Raw genomic sequence first — 19395 nt, 5'->3', positions numbered from 1 at the left:
AGCAAGTGTATTTTGTCCAGTTACTAGTAATGTCATTTTATCTTCAAGCAGCATTATAATAAAAGTTTGAAACCAGTTACAGATATATAACATTTTAATTTTTATTGCAATAGTTTGCCAAAATATTTCATATCAAAATTAGATGAATAGGTATTTATACTTATGGAATGAACTACTTTATTTCACAGGATTGCACAGACCTATGGATTTCAAGAAAAATGTATCAAAATAATTATAAATAAGAAGCAGCTTGATCTTGGTATGTGTCGCCAATTGAATATATTATATTTATTTTGTAATTATGTGTTTCTTAGAAATCATAGTTTCTGTGACTGAGAAAGTTGCAGGAAATATCTTAAGATCAGGGAAATAAGGGTTAGACAATAACAGCAGTCATACTTGTTAGCTTCTAATGTAAAGGAAGTCCAAGATATTGTGATGGTCAAAATCGAAGGAGAGAATTATGGCAGAGGACAACTTTGTGTGTTTTAAAAGCTCAATCTGCCACTCAGATCTACAGCAAGAGGTTTTGGTAAATTATATGATTTAAAGTGACATGTTCTAAACTTTTCTTTAGTACCTTTACCATCTTTCTTGGTTTGCCAGACATTTGTGTGAATAGAAGTTTTATCTTTACAAATTAACTTTCTTCTGTTCTTTATTGAGTCATTCATTGATATCCTACATTCAGTGTCTATGACACATTTAGCTATCTTGGAAAAAATCATGATGTAAATGGAGATAAAGGATGGAATAGTTAGAACACTAGCCTGGGCCATGAGAGACACAGGTTCAGTTTCCTGCTCTCCTCCCCCGACTTCCTGTGTGACCCTGGGCAGGAAGTCTCTCTTAGTCTCTCTCTGCCTTAGTTCCCCATCTGTAAAACAAAGGCAATAGCACTTTCCTACCTAACCAGGGGTATTGTGAAGGTAAATGCATTAATAAAGATTGTCAGGTGCTCAGATGCTACAGTAATAGGGGCCATTTAAGTATCTTAGAAACATAGACAAATAGTGAACTGTCTCATCACTTTGGTTTCAATTTTTTTCTTCTGTTGAAATTATTAACTATCAACTTCATTGGCAGCAGGAATTAGCCCTGCATGTTTCGAGTAAAAGGACGAGGGTATTTTAAAATATGGAAGCTTTGGGGGATAAAGGCCTGATCCTGAAAGATTCCGATTGCCTTTAATTACCACTGAAGATTTTGGTAACTGATGGTACTGAATATCTGTGATTGGGCCCCAAGTTTCACATTGCATTAGTCAGTACTTGAGTCTTTCAGTTTAGTATTTGGACAGTACAGCATGATATATAAGATATTTCTGTGAATAATAAAAATATTCACACTTAGGCTAGCTGGAATAAATGTATAAGGGGAATCAGCCATCACATTAGAGGACATAAATCCACCACTAATTGTTGGGTTAAGAAAAAGTACCAGATCATGTAAGTCTTAATATTGAGGGACTGTATTTGGGGATGAGTAACCCCTGTATGCTTGTGAGAGGAAGGGATCCACTTTGAAGTGCTGGTATATTGGCAAATAGTGCTACATAATGGAGTGGTGGAGGGAGTTTGGGAAAATGCATTGTCTTAGGTGGCTGTTTCTGTTGAAATCTTCCTAGTAGGAATAGCTGTTTTTAAACTAGTTATCTGGCTGTACAATATGAAATGTCCTGTCTTCATAGAAGTAATTTGTTTTTCATATTCATCACGATCTATTTTGCAGGAAAAACACTTGAAGAGCAAGGCATAACACACAATGTAAAGGTCATGGTGCTTGACCTAAAACAGAGTGAGGAGGACACCAGAAAAAAAGTTCAGGAAGAGGAAATGCAACATAAGAATGAGACCATGAAGGAAAAAGAAAAAAATGAAACGATGAAGAGAACTAAGAAGGGTTTAGAAATACTGGCAACGAGAGGTATGGGGTTTTTACTCTTAAGCACAGTAGAAGGTAGCAGTATGAATTAAAGAAAAAAACACTTCTAATGTACCTTGTTTTTTTAATGGAAAGATTAGTATAACTTTGGGTTGTGATCTAATCCAGTGGCTCTCAACCTTTCCAGACTACTGTACCCCATTCAGGAGTCTGCTCTGTCTTGTGTACCCCCGAGTTTCACCTCACTTAAAAACTACTTGTTTACAAAATCAGACATAAAAATACAAAAAGTGTCACAGCACACTATTACTGAAAAAATGGCTTACTTTCTCATTTTTACCATAGAATTATAAAATAAATCAATTGGAATATAAATATTATACTTACATTTCAGTGTTTAGTATATAGAGCAGTTTAAACAAATCATTTGTCTGTTTAAAATTTTAGTTTGTACTGACCTTGCTAGTGCTTTTTATGTAGCCTATTTTAAAACTAGGCAAATATTTAGATGAATTGATGTACCACCTGGAAGACCCCAGGGATATGTGTAGACCTGATTGAGAACCACTGATCTAATCACATCTAAACAAGATTGGGCCTTGTCAGTACTTGGATGGGAAACCTCCAAGAAAAACCCAAGTGCTGCAGGAAGTTGTCTAGACGATTCATTTATGCCTAAATTGATGCTGAACAAATCCATTGTCATGATCCTAGGAAGCACCATGCTACTTAAGAGGTGCCATCTTGCAGATGAAATGTAAAATCAGTATGACCTCTTCTGTTTAATCTTTTTGTGAATGTAAGGGTGTTAAAGCCAATATGCTGGCCAGATTCCAGCTTGTGCAATTGCATTTTGCCCACTTGAAAATTGGTTTCTCCAGTTGTTTATAGAATTTTTTGTCACTTCCAGTCTTAATAGATCTTGTTTGTATATTGCTTGTGATTCCGTAAGAGAGACAAGATGGGTTAGCTGATACCTTTGATTGGATCAACATCTGTTGGTGAGAGAGAGAAACTTTCGAGCTTACACAAAGCTCTTCTTCAGGTCTGGGAAATATGCTCAATGAGTCATAGCTAAATATAAGGTGGAAAAGATTGTTTATCCTGTGTAATTAACACATTCAAGGTGAAGTGATTCCACAGAGCTTTTGAATTTTAAGAAAGATATTGTATGAATCTGTTGTTAATGGGGCACTTGAGAATTAAGATAACTGATAATTCTGGAAACATGCCTTGTATTTATTGCAGAAATACCAAGATCAGAATGATAAATTGTAAATTGTTACCTGCTTCTCTTTAATATTTACCTCTGTTAGGACCATAGGTTTCACTTGTCATTCTGTTCCACTGTGTGGCCATTCTCTTCTCAGTGAGTTTTGATGGAGATTACTGGCAACTATGGACAAAGTGAAGAAATAGTTAATTTGAAAGTAGTCCTTTTCAAAATGTGAGTTGCATAGTTTCAGACACTACACCTGCCCGTGACACCCTGTGAGGTTTTAAATCATTACTATTTCTTAAAATATTCTTATTTCCCTAGTTTCAGTTGAAAGACCCACAGACAGGAAACTGAAATGGACTATTCACTGAAGACCTTTCAAATGTAAAAGTATACAAACAAATGAATTTCCTCTAATCTTCTCTTACAATGGGTAATTTACAACAGTATTAGATTGTAACAAAAATATAATTAGGTAGAAGTGCCCCTTGGTATTGGGCCTGTTAGGCAACTTAGACGTCAGTTCTTCAATAAGCTCTTTGCAGGTAGCTCTCTGCACTCGCATAGACTCCCAGAAACATAGTTCCAAAAATACTAACCTAGCATTGTAGAACAGCAGCAACAAACACTTTCAGTCATTGTACAGAGCAGCACTAGACTATCAAGGATCTGTGGGATGACTTCATTGGGTCCATTGGCAGGCTCAAGGATCAACATACACAGCACATTGCGGGATTGGAGCAAGTCAGTGGACGTGAGAGAATAGGATAGAGTTGAAAATCCAGTTGCCTCTGTTGAAGAAAGTTACAGGATATATACTTTGCACGTCTGGGGATTGCAGAGCTTTCCCCTGTTGGCATTTGTATATTGGCAAAACATTTTTTCATATGAAGTCAACCCACAGCAAATAAGAAACAGACCATTGGGTTGAAAGCACCAAAAAAAAAAAAAAATTCAGTTTTAGTTGATAAAACCATAGTGAATAAAGCTTGTTGTTTTATATTTTGCTGTAACCAGTCTTATCAAGTGAAATGCACCATTGGAAATGCAGATGTTTCCTATCCTGAATAAGTTCTTTATAGCACGCACACTTTAATGAAAAAATTTATGCTTGGACTGGGGAGAGATCCAGATTCTGCAGAGAGCTCCATGAAGGCTGTTCATGGGTCAGATGTTCTCATTGCACGTTTGGTGCCGTAATAGATAACTCTCTCTAGAAGCCACATACACTATTCTTCCACTTCATTTTTTTTTTTTTGCGGTTTTTCTCAATAACATGCTTATTGATACGGTTTTAAGACCATAATCTTACTTTGTTCTTATTGTTGAAGGCTTTGATAATAAATTAGTGGTCACTCTTTTTGTTGCAGATGACTATTTAGATCCAGATACCACTCCATATCTAGATATAGCTAATCAAACTGGAAGATCTATTAGGATTCCACATGAAGCCAAAAAAGTAAGTATAACATTTAAAGATATTATTTAGTGACCATTTAAATCTTCACATGTGGTACTTCAAAAATTGTATTGAAACGGTCAAAAGTGATTCTTAAACAATCTCTGTAAGAGCCAGCAAAAACTGATTGCTTAATAGAAATAACCTTCTGATAAAGGTGAAGCAGAACTGTGCTCCAATACATTTGGGAATACTTTGATGGTCTAAGGACAGGGAGGTGTCTAACTTCAGTGATTTCCTGTACAGTCTCACTGTATTTGCATTTTGTCTTCATACTTGGTGCTATACATTAATTTATGTATTTTACAGAACCTATTGTAGCTTCTGGGTGCCTTAGTTCAAACAGTATACAACTAATTTCTTCATTAGACCTCAGTCAGTTTAAATCACAAGCTATAGGGAATGTTATAATAGTTAACTCAAAGTCTTATTAAACAGATGAGTCTTGTTGTTTTTTTGTCTGGAAAGTCACCAAACCAAGGTTCTGGTAGACCATAGAATGAGAATTATACATTTGGGAGCCTTCAACTGAGAATGCCTTTCTACTGATCCTGGACAATGAAACTCCACGAACTGACAGCAAGGGCAACTCACTAGATCTTGACCACGATTGCAGAACAATAGAGGAAGCGACAGTCTCTTCTATGACTAGCTCATTTGCAGATTTAAGAATCATAACAAACATCTAGAATTGCACCCAGAAGGAAGCAAAGTGGCAGGCACCTAGCACGGAGCACCAGTGTAATGTGTTAATTGTGACGCGATTCCCTCACGAGGTGCATAATGTTGTTCTGCACCAGCTGATGTTCCTGTATACTTTTCAGAGGTAACCTCAGATAGCATGTCTACTGCATGTTCTAATGCAACATTTCAGGAAATGGAAACTCACCTTACGGATTTTATTTAGCTCTGAACACAAGACATTGAAGGTGCATGGAGAAATCTTGTAGAATGTTCAGATAAAAGAATGTTCTTTATGGTGCCATTCATTGTCATACTGCAAGAACTAGAAAGTTTTCAGCAACATTCACTACTGCTGTCATTTATTTTAGTAGAATTGAAAAATTAAGATTAGATTTTTGGCAAGTGACTCATGAGATTTTACCACCTATTTGGAAATAGAATCATAGAATATTAGAGCTCGAAGGGACCTCAGGAGGTCATCTAGTCCAACCCCCTGCTCAAAGCAGGACTAACCTCAGCTAAATCATCCCAGCCAGGGCTTTGTCAAACCGCAGCTTAAAAACCTCTAAAGATGGAGATTCCACCACCTCCCTAGGTAACCCATTCCAGTGCTTTACCACCGTTCTAGTGAAAAACTCTTTCCTAATATCCAACCTAGACCTCCCCCACTGCAACTTGAGACCATTGCTCCTTGTTCTGTCATCTACTACCATTGAGAACAGCCTAGCTCCATCCTCCCTGGAATCTCCTTTCAGGTAGTTAAAGGCTGTTATCAAATCCCCCCTCATTATTCTCTTTTGCAGACTAAACAAACCTAGTTCCCTCAAGCTTTCCTCATAAGTTTTGTGCTCCAGCTCCCTAATCATTTTTGTTGCCCTCCGCTGAACTCTCTCCAACTTGTCGACATCCTTTTTGTAGTGGGGGGCCCAAAACTGGACACAATACTCCGAATGCGGCCTCGCCAATAATGAATAGAAGGGAATAATCACTTCTCTCGATCTGCTGGCAATGCTCCTACTAATGCAGCCTAATATGCTATTAGCCACCTTGGCAACCAGGGCACAGTGCTGACTCATATCCAGCTTATCCACTGTAACCCCCAAGTCCTTTTCTGCAGAACTGCTGCCTAGACCATCGGTCCTCAGTCTGTAGCTCTGCATGGGATTCTTCCGTCCTAAGGGCAGGACTCTGCACTTGTCCTGGTTGAACCTCATCAGATTTCTTTTGGCCCAATCCTCAAATTTGTCTATGTCACCCTGGAAGGTAGAGATAAGATACAGAGTATCTACCATTCCCCCTAGCTTAGTGTCATCTGCAGACTTGCTGATGGTGCAATCTACCCCATCCTCCAGATCATTAATGAAGATGTTGAACAAAACCTGCCCCAGGACCACCTCTGGGGCACTCCGCTTGTGACCGGCTGCCAACTAGACATGGAGCCATTGATCACTCCCCGTTGAGCCTGATGATCTAGCCAGCTCTCTGTCCATTTTATAGTCCATTCATCCAACCCATACTTCTTTAACTTGCTGATAAGAATACTGTGGGAGACTGTATCAGAAGCTTTGCTAAAGTCAAGATACATCATGTCCACTGCTTTCCCCACGTCCACAGAGCCAGTCACCTCTTCATAGAAGGCAATCAGGTTGGCCAGGCATGACTTGCCCTTGGTGAATCCATGTTGACTGTTACCTGATCACCTTCCTCTCTTCCAAGTGCCTTAAAATGGATTCCTTGAGGACCTGCTTCATGATTTTTCCAGGGATTAAGGTGAAGCTGATGGTCTGTAGTTCCCTGGATCCTCTTTCTTCCCTTTTTTGAAGATGGGCACTATATTTGCCTTTTTCCAATCATCAGGGTCCTCCCCCAATTGCCACAAGCTTTCAAAGATAATAGCCAATGGCTCTGAAATCACAGCAGCCAACTCCCTGAGCACTCTCGGATGCATTGCATCTGGCCCCATGGACTTGTGTATGTCCAGTCTTTCTAAATAGTCCTGAACCTGTTCCTTCAGCACTGCGGGATGTTCACCTCCTCCCCATTCTGTGCTTCCCAGTGCAGTAGTCTGGGAGCTGACCTTGTCTGTGAAGACAGGGGCAAAAAAGGCATTGAGTATCTCAGCTTTCTCCACATCCTCTGTCACTAGGGGCCCACACTTTCCCTAATCTTCCTCTTGTTGGTAACATACTTATAGAAACCCTTCTTGTTCCCTTTCACATCCCTTGCTAGCTGCAACTCCAGTTGCGCTTTGGCCTGATTTCATTCCTGCATGTTTGAGCAGTATTTTTATAATCCTCCCCAGTCATCTAACCAAGTTTCCCCCTCTTGTAAACTTCTTTTTTGTGTTTAAGCTCACCAAAGACTTCTTTGTTAAGCCACGCTGGGCGCCTACCATATTTGCTATTCTTTCTGCTAAATAGTAGGGTTTGTTGGTTATTTGTGAACGCTGGCTTGATGCTGTTCAGTACCGTTATGCTCAATAAGATACTTCTCCTGTTTATCAATAAATTCGTCAAAACATGTTCAAGGGTGCATTTTAAAAGTAAATTCACGATGAGTCAGGTGAAATATGTCATTTTTCAGTAGCAATCATTGTTTTTAATAAAACGGACAACACAAATGACACAAACAAGGGTAGATGGGTGGGAAAAAGCATTAAATGATGGGAGATAGTATGGCTTGATGGAATGTTGTTTTTTCATGGACAACAAATGTAAGTTATTCTATGACATTTCTTTTTAATTGTGGAAAATAATAAGAGTTTAATATATTCTTAATTCATTTTCATAGTCTCTTGTATTAGCTATGGGTTTTCATGAAAAGGGCAGAGCATTTATGAAGAAAAAAGAATATGGTATAGCACTGCCACTCTTGCTGGATGCTGACGAACACTTCTGGTAAGAACCTTTTTCAATTGTCATCTGGCTAGAGTACCAACCTGTTATGGGAACACCATAAGTCATACTATGCACCATGTGTTTACATCAGTGGTTTCCAACCTTTTTCATTTGTGGACCCCGAAAATATTTCAAATAGAGGGGTGGACCCATTTGGAAATCTTAGACATAGTCTGCGGACCCCCCAGGAATCCGCAAACCACAGGTTGAAAACCACCATTCTATGGCAGTGACATCCTTTCATGGACCCCTTAGATATAGTCTGCAGACCCCAAGTTTTACATGGTGTTCTTCCACAAGCATGCCATTAGCGGACAATGGCTGATAAAATTGCTTTAGTCTAGTCTAATGCAGCTCCCTTTGGTGTCCAAAAATGTGGTGGTTTCTCCATATGTTTCTGATATGCCTACACATTCTGAGGGACTTGCCAAGGAGCACAGATTGGATCTTTTATATGCCTCCATGAGGATAATTGATTTCTGTATGCTCCCAAAAGGATAAGTGGGGTGCTGTAACTCCACTATGTTTTTAAAGATGCAGTATCATACGTAGAAACAAGATAATTAAAGATAGTGTAGGTTTAAGTCAAATGTAATACACCATAATATGATCATATCAGGGATTCTCATGAGACGAGAGCAGAGGATATTATTTTGATAAATTAAAATGTAATTTTATATGTTCCAGTTATATCAGCATGAAGGTCAGACTGTAGAAATATTTGGAATGCATATGATGCGCGCACACACACATTTTCCTTTTTATATTTTCCTATCCTAATTCTTCTACATAGACGTGAACGAAGAAGCAACTCAGTTAATATTTTATTGCTGTTTTGCAGTAAATGTGGCACAGAGCTTCTGAATACAGTTGATAATTATGCAGTGCTGCAGTTGGATATAGTATGGTGCTACTTCCGCCTGGGACAGCTGAACTGCCTTGATGACGCAGAGAAAAAGCTCACCACAGCCCACAAATGCTTCAAAAAGTGTTATGGGGAAAATCACGAGAGACTTATCACAATAAAAGTATGCTGACATGATTTTACTGAGGGTGGTTTTGTTTTAGCAAATATTCATTCTTTGTTCCAGTATTTCAGAACTTTTTTAGGAATGTAAAGTTCTCATGTGTCCCCTCTAGCCTTTACTTTTCGCTCTTTCCAGATGTGTAATTATCAACGTTGTAAAAGCATTGGCCATGCAGAATGGAACTCAACTGCCTTTTCCACCTCTTTATATTGCAAATGACATTTCCTTCAAACTGCATCACATTTCTGACTTAGGGGGAAATAATATTACCTGGCTAATTCAGTGTATATATCACCTATGTTGGAATTCCTTCATAGATACTATAATCACTGAGTTACGTTTTGAACATGCACATGGACAACTGTCTAGTGGATAGGTTATGGACTGGGATTCAGAAGAACTGGCTTCTATTCCTGGTTCTTCCACTGGCCTACTGTGTGACTTTGGACAAGTCATTTCACCTCCTCGTACCCCAGTTTTCCTATCTAGAAAATGGGGGAAATTATACTTCCCTCCTTTGTAATGGGTTTTGAGATCTATTGACATAAAAGAAAGGTGGTGGTAACATGTTGCCCTGGTTCTTGATCAGAAATTGAAGACAGTGTTCAGATAAATTAGTTAAAGGGTTCTGAAAGTATTTTAAAAATGTAATTGTTGCCCTAATGGTCTCACATTTTGTAGCTTTCTTTTTCTACTCCAGTCTTGAATTTCTTGAGTCCTGCATCATGAGTTTAAGAGTAAAAGGAATGGTCTTTCACTGCAGCACCATGGTTAGCCACACAATTCTTATTCACATGAACAAAGATAACAAGGTTACATCTTCTCTCATAAGCACTAACCCAAATACACAGGCATTTAGCAGTGGGAGAATGTGACTGCAGGCTTCAAGGAGGTTCATGCTGGCATGAAGCAGTGATGACCAGATGAACCAATAGACCTTAAAGATCTGTGAAAGTGAACTCTTCCAGCAGGAGGATAGACCAGGAGAATCTCTCACATAATATTGTGTTATGAGAAGAGACTCCTGTTCGTTTATATTGTGTGTGTATGTGTGTGTGTGTGTGTGTATATAATATATATATAGTAAAAAACCCAAGAGTATTATGCATGTTTGTGTAATGGATCCAAAAGAGAATCAAAATTGAAACTGTTAAAAAAATTTCTTCAGCTTGTATTTAGTTTTATATAAAATGTTTTCTGAAAATCTTTTGCTTAGTCTTCTTTCCATAACACAGTATAATATGTAACAGGATTTACATAACCTTTCAAACCCCAATCCCATAGTTGGTCCCTGCATCTGTGTGGAGTCCCATTGACTTCAGTGGGGCTCTGCCCATGTGGATATCACTGCGAGATTGGGGCCAATGTCTGTAAATTTTACAAGCACAAATCTTTTAGATTGTAAGACTTTTCACCTGCTTGTTGAGTGCCATCATAATTAGCATCTAATGTACTGGTGGTCTATTGTGCACTAATTTTTTTTTCTTTATTGAAAATTTCTTTAGAGAAATTCCGGAAATGAGAAGGTTTTATTTCTAAGGCTTTACCTTCTTCAGGGAATAGGAAACTATCATAATGGCAAAGGAAAAGAGGCTGCTGAACATCTTCAGAAGGTAAGGCATTTCACTAAGCAGCACATCAAATTATAGGAATGTGGAAAAACTCATTTGGAAAAACAGCTCACATGTTTTGCCTATCTTGCATTCCTCCTCTTCTCTACCCCATCTCCTCATCCCCCAATGGACAGGGCATTTTGGAAGGGACCGTTAGTATATATGCCAGGGGTGGTGTTTATTGGATTTTTTTGTTTTTTCTACATGTTAGGCGAATTCTCTATATCAAGAGCTCTCCATAGATCCTGAAAAGATCAATGATTTGTTAAACCTGGGATTCTCTGCTCAGGAAGCTCGTCTTGGTCTACGAGCTTGTTCTGGGGACCTGGAGCATGCTGCCAGCCTTATTACCAACAGAAGAGAGGTACAGTGACGGGAAAGTATTAAATAGGCCCTTGAACAGTATTAAACAGATCGGAGTACTTATGTTCCAAGATTCACTACCTTATGTATGTACAGAGACGTAAGTCAAGTGACTCATATTGGTATTCATGGTGGAACTAAACAGTTTGCCATATGTTGCTGCATGTATGAAACAGAAATTTAAAATTCTAAGGGGCAAATTCTGTCCCACCGGGTGTAAGTGGGCAAGGCCTGAAGAAGTAGAACTGCCATAATATTGAAGAAACACATGAGGATACTGTGCATCAGTTTTTACCACTTAACTGTACTCTTTGGGAGCACAGTTGGAGAATCCAAACTACACAGATTCACCAGCCAAAACTCCCATTTCCAGCATGGCTGGTATGATGCCTGGGAGGCTGCAGTTGTGGCCACATAGTAGCAACTGAGACTGCTGCACATTTTGGCTTTGGATTGGGAATATTGGGGAGAGGAATAGTTGATTTGTGAAGGGAGGATAGGAATTTGGCACAATATGTTTCTAATTTTAGACAATTATTTAAATATTGATAACAGGAGTAATCAAGTGGAAAGTGACTGAGCCGAAGTCCTTGGCTATTTTGCTGGCTCTGACACTGATTGTCCAACATTTGGCAAGTCACTTGACTTACCTATGTACCCATCTGTAAAACTAGTAAAATACCTACTCACGGGGACCTTAGTAGATTTAATAAACTAGGGCCTGATCCTGAGAGAATCCAAAGCATAAAATGAGCACAGTATGGCTACAAAGTGATGAATTAGGTTGACAAAGTTTTCTAGAGTAGATAGAACCATATATTGGGGGAGGATGTCTTTTAAAGATCTTTGAGCAACATACATTTGTGTTTTTTGTTTTTTTTTTAAGTTTCCTTTCTCCCTGAAAAATTTGTAAAGATTAAAAAAATGTACATAAGAAACTATGTATCAAAGAAGTAATGGTCCATCTTCTAATAGAAACTGACAGTATTCTTATACAATACTTAGCTTTATAATGATACTGCTTTTACAGGAAAAGGCACAAATAAGAAGAGAGGAGAGAGCTAAGAGGAGGAGGAGACTGGACGACATAAATACCTTGAAAACTATGGGCTATTCAGAGCGAGCTGCTAAAAAAGCACTTCACCAGGCACAAGGGAACTTGGAACAAGCTTGTAAGGTAAATCACTTTCAAGAACAGTACTCTCATACAGTAGACGTTTTCCACTGGAAGCCTTAGAAATACAGCTGCCAAGCATGCATGTTTTCTAGACACCTTCTCTTTTTCTGTTTGTATTATTGACTTACTACATGATCAAACTTTCACTCTCTAAACTCGTGAATGAGGCTGTCATGCCTGCTGTGACTCATGAGCAAGAATACCACCCTCAAAGCAGTCCGTTAAGAAGCAGGGCATAAATTCCAAATTGGTTTTGAGTTCTATACTTGGATTTCACCAACCAGGTAACAAGTGTAAACTCCTCAGGAATTGTACAGCCTTAACGTGGAATTACAGACAGTCCCTTTGGGTATTCCAGTCTATCTTGCCACCCAGGTAAACTTGACTCTGTGATAGATTGTCAATTTACACGAAAGATCACAAAATATTCATGTTACGCCCAGTCCCAAAGGACCAGTCACTTACCCCAGGTCAGTTTTCACCTAAGATCTCACACTAAAGACAATTCTTGTAGCCAATCCTGTAACAAACTAAGTAAAGGTTTATTAACTAGGAAAAGAAATAAGAGAGTTATTTACAGGGTTAAAGCAGGTAAGCATGCACACACAAATAAGATGCAATCTTAAGTTCAAAAGGTAATAGAGCTTCTATAATAAGCAAACTTTTATGTCCGTTGGGGCCAACCCAAGCCAACCAACTTGGAGATCTCTTGCTTTTGTTTATCTTTGCCCCTCAGAGTCCAAAAAGAGACCCTAATGCTTTCTGGTCAGGAATTTTTATCCTCACCTCCCTAGAGTCACAACTGATGGGACAAGTGCTTCTGCACATAACCTTTTCATGGGTGGTGTGGGGAATAGAGACTTGCGTGGGACTGGTATCCCACAGGATCCACTGCCATAATAGTAGGAGGGGGACAGGAGCAGAATAAAAAATAGTCCCGTGCAAGGCTCTATTGAGGAGGAATCGACAAGGATTTTGTTCCACAATGGCCCATTTGGATTCAGTAGTCTTTCCTGATGGGCAGCAGGTAATACCTTTGTAAGAATTCAACATTTTGCATTAGGTCAAGTTTTTTCCTGTTTGGTGAGTTACATAATTTCAGAACAGGTATTTTACAGTTACAGAGCAAATACTTAAGTATTACCTTATAGCATGAGATACAGATATTATAAGTAGGATTAATACATGCAGCATCCTACAAGCATTCCATAAAGACTAAACACATTCTTATACCACTTCTATCCATTTTAACTATAGTGACTCAGACAAGCCAGACTGGTTTCCAGCTGTGCATTTGTCAGTGTTCAGTGAGGCCTGGGGCCCTAGCATGAGCTGGCACCTTTTCTGCCAATATCACTCAGGCTAATCCTTTTTTTTTTTTTTAAAGTTTCTGTATGTATATACCAAGATAAATACCTGTGCCAACTTCTAGACACTTTGACAAAACTTTTAGAACACAAGGAATACAAAAAAAAATAAATTCAGCAGGCTAGTCTCGCTCAAATATCAAAGATTAACCTGCCAAAAGACTGAAACTTACAAACACACTCCTGACCCCAACATACCATCCAACTTCCCTTCCAAGAAAGCCCTGAAAGCTAACAAATAATGGCTACTCTGGACCAAGGGGAGAATGAAAAACAAAGTCAAAGGCCCTTTAGATGGGGTTTCAGTTTGAGCGTTGCTCTGGTAGTATTATACTAGCAGAGGAAGTTCTAGGAGAGGAAATCCCAGCTAGGTAAGTCCCAAGCTGTTTAGTAAGTCACAACCAACATCTTAAACAACCTAAAAATGTATAGATGGCCAATGCAGATTCATAGATTTTAAAACTAGAAGAGACCAGTTTGATCATCTAATCTGATCACAGTAATGTCTCATCTAATCTGATCACACTAATGTGTCTCTCTAAAAAAAGGATGAATAACAGCATTTATATTTAGACAGAGGCTAATACGTAACCTCTTTTCTACATGAAAATTACTGTAGGACACTAACTTTTAGTTTATAGACATTTCCATATCAGAAAGAGTAGACAAACTTGGACAGAGGTCAGACAAAATCAACAAAAAAAGATGTCAGATTGATTTATGTGGAAAGACTTAAAGAACACAATAAAATACCAAAACTGAGCATATACTGCCCTTAATTTGTTTAGCCAATTGTCTTTTAGTATTTGAAGGGTATAAACTCAATGAGACAGGAATTTAGGGTAATATCAGCAGGCTGGTCCTAGGAATTCAGGCTGATGAGCTGCCTACATGTCTAACAGTGAAATAGATACTGAAGCAATCTTCCAAGGCAAGTGGTGAAAGACCCAAGATACAACATGAGGTATCTCAGTATAGGTAAGATAAATATACTCTAGGGAAAAATGTAGTAAGGTATTAACTACATGATTTAATGAGCCTTTCCAGGTTCTGTAATTGTGTGTGTATCTCTTTTGAGCAATACTACAACATTCTAATTTATACTTACTGCTGTCTCTGCTTTAGATTCTTCTTGATGAACCTCAGTTACTTTTGCTAACTGATGATGATGCTGATCCTATGACCATAAACCAGTTTCAAGTTCCTAAGGAAAGTATTGACCAAGTAAGTTACACGTTTTTTTCTTAAAGATGGAGTGTACATTTGATTTTTTGAAAAAATCTAACCAGTTTAATCCTGAAGGCTTTATTTCATCCCACTAGCTGTTTAAACATACTGCATTAGATCTTCCTTTGCAGAGCCACAAAAGTATTCCACTCCCCCTGCCAGCACTCATCATATCCCCATTAATCTTTATCTACCACTTGGTGCAAAGTGATGCACGCTAGTGAATAATGCTGAGGTGTGAATGCAGATTATAGCGGTTTTGTGGTCTTCTCCTCCAATATGGCATGTTTTGATGTGGAGGTAAAATTCTCTTTATATTCTAGGTTAGGGATAAGACTTGAAAAAAACAAACAAACAAAACATCTTACAGTATTTGGAGTAGTTGGGGAGGAAACACTTATCTTTCTTTTGTAGGCAGCTGCCTTGCTCTAGAGCTGCTCAGCAGTCTGTGACATGTCACCAGCTGTGAGCATGCTGGGGCATCTCAATCAGCACATGCCAGAGAGGAGGACAGCACTTCAAAGAAGAAATAAACAGGCACATTCACACTGCTGATGTGTTGCAGTACTATAGACTGTACAAACAAGTCCGTTCTCAGACTTAGGTTCTTTTGTTTTTGTTTTTTTGTCTAGTTGGTATACATGGGTTTTAATCGTGAGTCAGCGGAGGCAGCTATAAAAGTCTTTCAGGGCAACATTCAGTTAGCTTCACAAACACTTGCTCATTATGGAGGAGTTCTTCCTCCTGAGTTGCAGCTGGCATCAGGACAGACCACTCCATCAGAAGAATCCATTTCATCAAAAGATTCTCCTACAGAGTCTGCAGGTAAGACTTAGGTCTTTTCTACACTTGGGAACTTCCAGTATCGATACAGCTGTGCCGCTGTAAGAGTGCTCTTGTAGCTGCATTATGCCGATGGGAGAGAGCTCTCCCGTCCATATAATAAAACCACCTAAATGAGCGGTGGTAGCTGTGTTGGTGGGAAAGTGCATCCCGCCGACATAGTGCTGTAGACATGAGCTCTTATGCATCAAAACTTACGTTGCTCGGGGGTGGTTTATTTTGCCAACATAAGTGCTAGTGTAGAAAAGGCTTTACTGCATATGAGAAATATGGAGGGAAAAGCTGATTGCTGAATATTGAACATATTGAGTGATTACCTCAAATATCGCAAGAATCGTTCAAGCTTTTAGTAGCATAGATATCAATTAGATAGATGATATTAGGAGCATGTTTTGGGCTGTGACAGTGAGCTATCTGTCCAGCAACAATAAGGAAAATCAGGGGAAAACAACACTTACTAACCAGCTGAGTGAGAAAGAGAGAGGGATGCAGAGCATAACTGCTAGAAATGAAATGACTGCTTTAAGGCTGCAGCTGTTTAGCTCTGCCATATTAAAGAGCCAGTCTTCAGAAAGGCATGCTGGGAAAAGTTTTCCTTTAAAAGGGCCAGCCTACCCTGGAGGGGAATTAGTAAGGACTGGGAAGGTGCTGTTTGGTGTTGTACCTTTATGACTTCAGCACAGGGTATTAGCTTGCTATATGCAAAACATCTGAAAACAAGTCATAGAAATGCTTGTGTGTTTGAATCCCAGTGATAAAGAATCTCGTGCTCCCTACACTCTACCAATAATGCCAGCTTCTGCCATCCATTTGTACCTTCTATATCAAAGGGGGTGTGGAAGAACAGTCTTCCCAGATTGGTTCATAAAGCAATTATCCTTTCCTCCTTCAAATCCTTCCCTGAGACCTTTCTTCAGAGGAGCCTACAGGAAACTGCCAACTGTGAATGGCTAGGTTGATGGCCCATGGGTAGAACCCTGCACAGACACACAAATGTGGATCTGCATCTGATCCCCCAATTAGCTTACCTCTGACCATCATCCGCCGTGTAGTAATCCGCACCTCCAGCTCTGGGACCCCCAATCGGTGTTTGGAAGTCAGGCCAGCTGCAGCCTCCCCTGCTGATCAGCTGTTCGGGAGCCAGCCCCTCCAGGCAGCTGCCCAATGGCTGATCGGCAGCGGACGGGGAGCCCCGCAGAACAGCTGATTGGCGGCCAGCCCCCCACTCCCTTTTCAAAGGCAGGGAAGCAGCCTCAAACATTGAGCTGCAGACAGTTGCTTTCTGGCCTTTGAGATTCGCATCCAATCCACCATCTGCAAAAAAATCATCGACTGATATCCACATCCATATCCGCGGATATAAAGCAGATATCTGTGGATTTCCAGGGCTCTATCCATGGGACTTGCTGATGTCTAGTTATCAAGCTTTTATTTTTGTAAAAAGTCTCAGAACCATCAATCTGAACCCCTAGCTGGCCATTGTAACCCCCTGATACAAATGTTGGCTTTGTCCTCTTCCCCCCCTTCCATTGTAGTGTTTGTTACACCCACCTAATGTGTCTTGTCCTAAATTAGACTGTAAATTCTTCAGAGCAGAAACCATGTAATCTTATGTGTTTGTACAGCATCTAGCACTGTAGGGGCCTCAATCCTGAATGGGGCCTTTGGGGTGGTACTACCATCATAGAAACAATAGTATGCTGTGTACTTAATGTGCAGTTAAGGTCAGACGCATGATGAAAAATGGCACATCCTAATTAAGGACATGTCTACACTTAAAACACTGTAGCGGCACAGCTGTAGTGCTGCAACTGCACCACTGGAGTACTTCAATGTTAACACTCACTACAGCGATGGGAAAGGTTCTTTCATTGCTGTAGTAATGCACCTCCCTGAAAAGTGATAGTTAGGTTGATGGAAGAATTCTTCCAAGTACTGTCTACACTGGGGATTAGGTCAGCATAGCTACAATCTTAGGGATGTGAAAAATCCACATCCCTGAGATATGTAGCTATGCCGATGTAAATTTTCAGTGTAGACCAGCCCTAAGCTGTGCCTTGCTGAGGCCTATCTCAGGGAATACAAAGACTAGAAATGTTACCAGCTCTTGTGCAAAGGAGTGGGGAGATCTTACACCTCTTCCTCTCCTCCTGCATCCCTCTTAGGTAATCACAGTTTAGCCCCAACTTACTACTGTGCTGCCTAATGTACAATTTAGGCTCTTCTTACTGCTTTAAAAATTAATATATCTCGGACCAGACATCCTTTGATGCAAAATAATTTTAAACTAGTTCTCCAGTGAAAGGCTTCTATAAATTAGTGGTGTTGGCAAAAGATAGCTTCATGGGAAGTAGACTTTTTCAGAGAAGAGAGGATTGCCACCTTCTTTGTTTTTTCTTTTCGGTTTGTTTTTTTTTGTAGGTACTTCTAGTTCATCAACGGATGAAGACATGGAAACAGATGTAGTCAATGAAATCTTACAGGATATTCCAGAACATGAAGAAGATTATCTGGATTTAACGCTGGAAGAGGAAGAACAGGTCATTAAAGAATACTTATCCTATGTACCCCTGGAACAACCCTAAAATCTCATTACCTACAGTTCAGTTACATGGAATTACTTTGGCTACATATCACCTTCTGGATTTTTGAGTTTGGATTTAGATACCTATATCCTCAAGCTTATCTTTTGCCAAATTCCATGCATTCAGTTAAATTATGGTGAATGATTTCATTATCAATTAATTATAACAACGCTTAAAATCTGCTTTTATGGTTCATTATAATTTGTCATAATTCAGCATAATGATGAAGCAGAAACAATATTTTTCTGAAAAACACTTTTTAGGGGAGAAGTTGAATATATATTTCTATGAGTGTGAAATTAGCTCATTTAATGAGTATAGCAAATAAAAGCATCTTTACACCATTTTACATAATCAGATTTAAAACAAAATTCAAGTTTGTAAATCAGAAATCTGGCTAATACATTTATAGACCTGTCAGTTTACAAAACCAACTTCCTTCTCTTCGAAATATTGTTTTCCAAAAATCACTTACAGATAAGTTCTGTATGGATTGATGATGCCTTTTCTTGTCAGATCTTGCAACAGCAACTAATAAAAATAAAATATATGTCACATCTTGCTTTTATATACTTTATACATAAAATATTTTTTAAAAAGCAGTTGGAAGTAGCTAGGGAGGCCATGCCCCCATCCTTGCCTCATAGTGATGGTGCTGATTTAAACATTTCTCTGTAAAAGTGCCTGGGCATGATGCAGGGACACATTTGGCAATTCATATCACACAAATTCTCAACACAATCACCCTTGAGAGCCAAAATGGCCCTGGACCATAGATTTGACATTCTTGTCTTTTATCTCACTTTTCATATAAATTAAATGTAAGCAAAAGACTGACCAGCTAATAAAGATAGACATTGGGTGAAGTTCATCCCAACTCTCACTTCGTTGCCTTCAGAAATTTGGCCTATTGTTTTTTGCTAGTGCTTTTTATCTTCCTTTTTATAACACTCAGCCCTCTTGTTTTTGGTGCCTCTCCAAATGCAAGTGCTGAACAGAGATTTTCATTTTTGAGATCTGTGGCGGTGCTGCAGCCGTGTTGGTCACGT

General features: G+C 39.2%; 1 protein-coding gene across 1 annotated transcript in view; it reads left to right on the top strand.

Annotated features, from left to right (window-relative positions):
* Positions 1 to 18901, top strand: part of NUB1 (negative regulator of ubiquitin like proteins 1) — a 29670-nt gene extending 10769 nt beyond the window's left edge. Inside the window, exons 5-15 of the mRNA XM_067542760.1 lie at positions 189 to 259; positions 1732 to 1926; positions 4474 to 4562; positions 8037 to 8143; positions 8985 to 9171; positions 10677 to 10784; positions 10996 to 11148; positions 12178 to 12324; positions 14817 to 14915; positions 15551 to 15743; positions 18183 to 18901. Of these exons, the coding sequence (XP_067398861.1) occupies positions 189 to 259; positions 1732 to 1926; positions 4474 to 4562; positions 8037 to 8143; positions 8985 to 9171; positions 10677 to 10784; positions 10996 to 11148; positions 12178 to 12324; positions 14817 to 14915; positions 15551 to 15743; positions 18183 to 18346 (1513 nt within the window). The 3' untranslated portion in view covers positions 18347 to 18901. The remainder of the gene's footprint in view (positions 1 to 188; positions 260 to 1731; positions 1927 to 4473; positions 4563 to 8036; positions 8144 to 8984; positions 9172 to 10676; positions 10785 to 10995; positions 11149 to 12177; positions 12325 to 14816; positions 14916 to 15550; positions 15744 to 18182) is intronic.
* Positions 18902 to 19395: the final 494 nt, after the last annotated feature.

Source organism: Emydura macquarii, unplaced genomic scaffold (assembly GCF_026122565.2).
Source record: "Emydura macquarii macquarii isolate MOO-44397 ecotype Brisbane River unplaced genomic scaffold, CSIRO-AGI_Emac_v2 contig_719, whole genome shotgun sequence".
Classification (NCBI taxonomy): Eukaryota; Metazoa; Chordata; order Testudines; family Chelidae; genus Emydura; species Emydura macquarii.
Note: the sequence above shows the minus strand (reverse complement) of the source record. Positions and strands in the feature narration are given on the sequence as shown.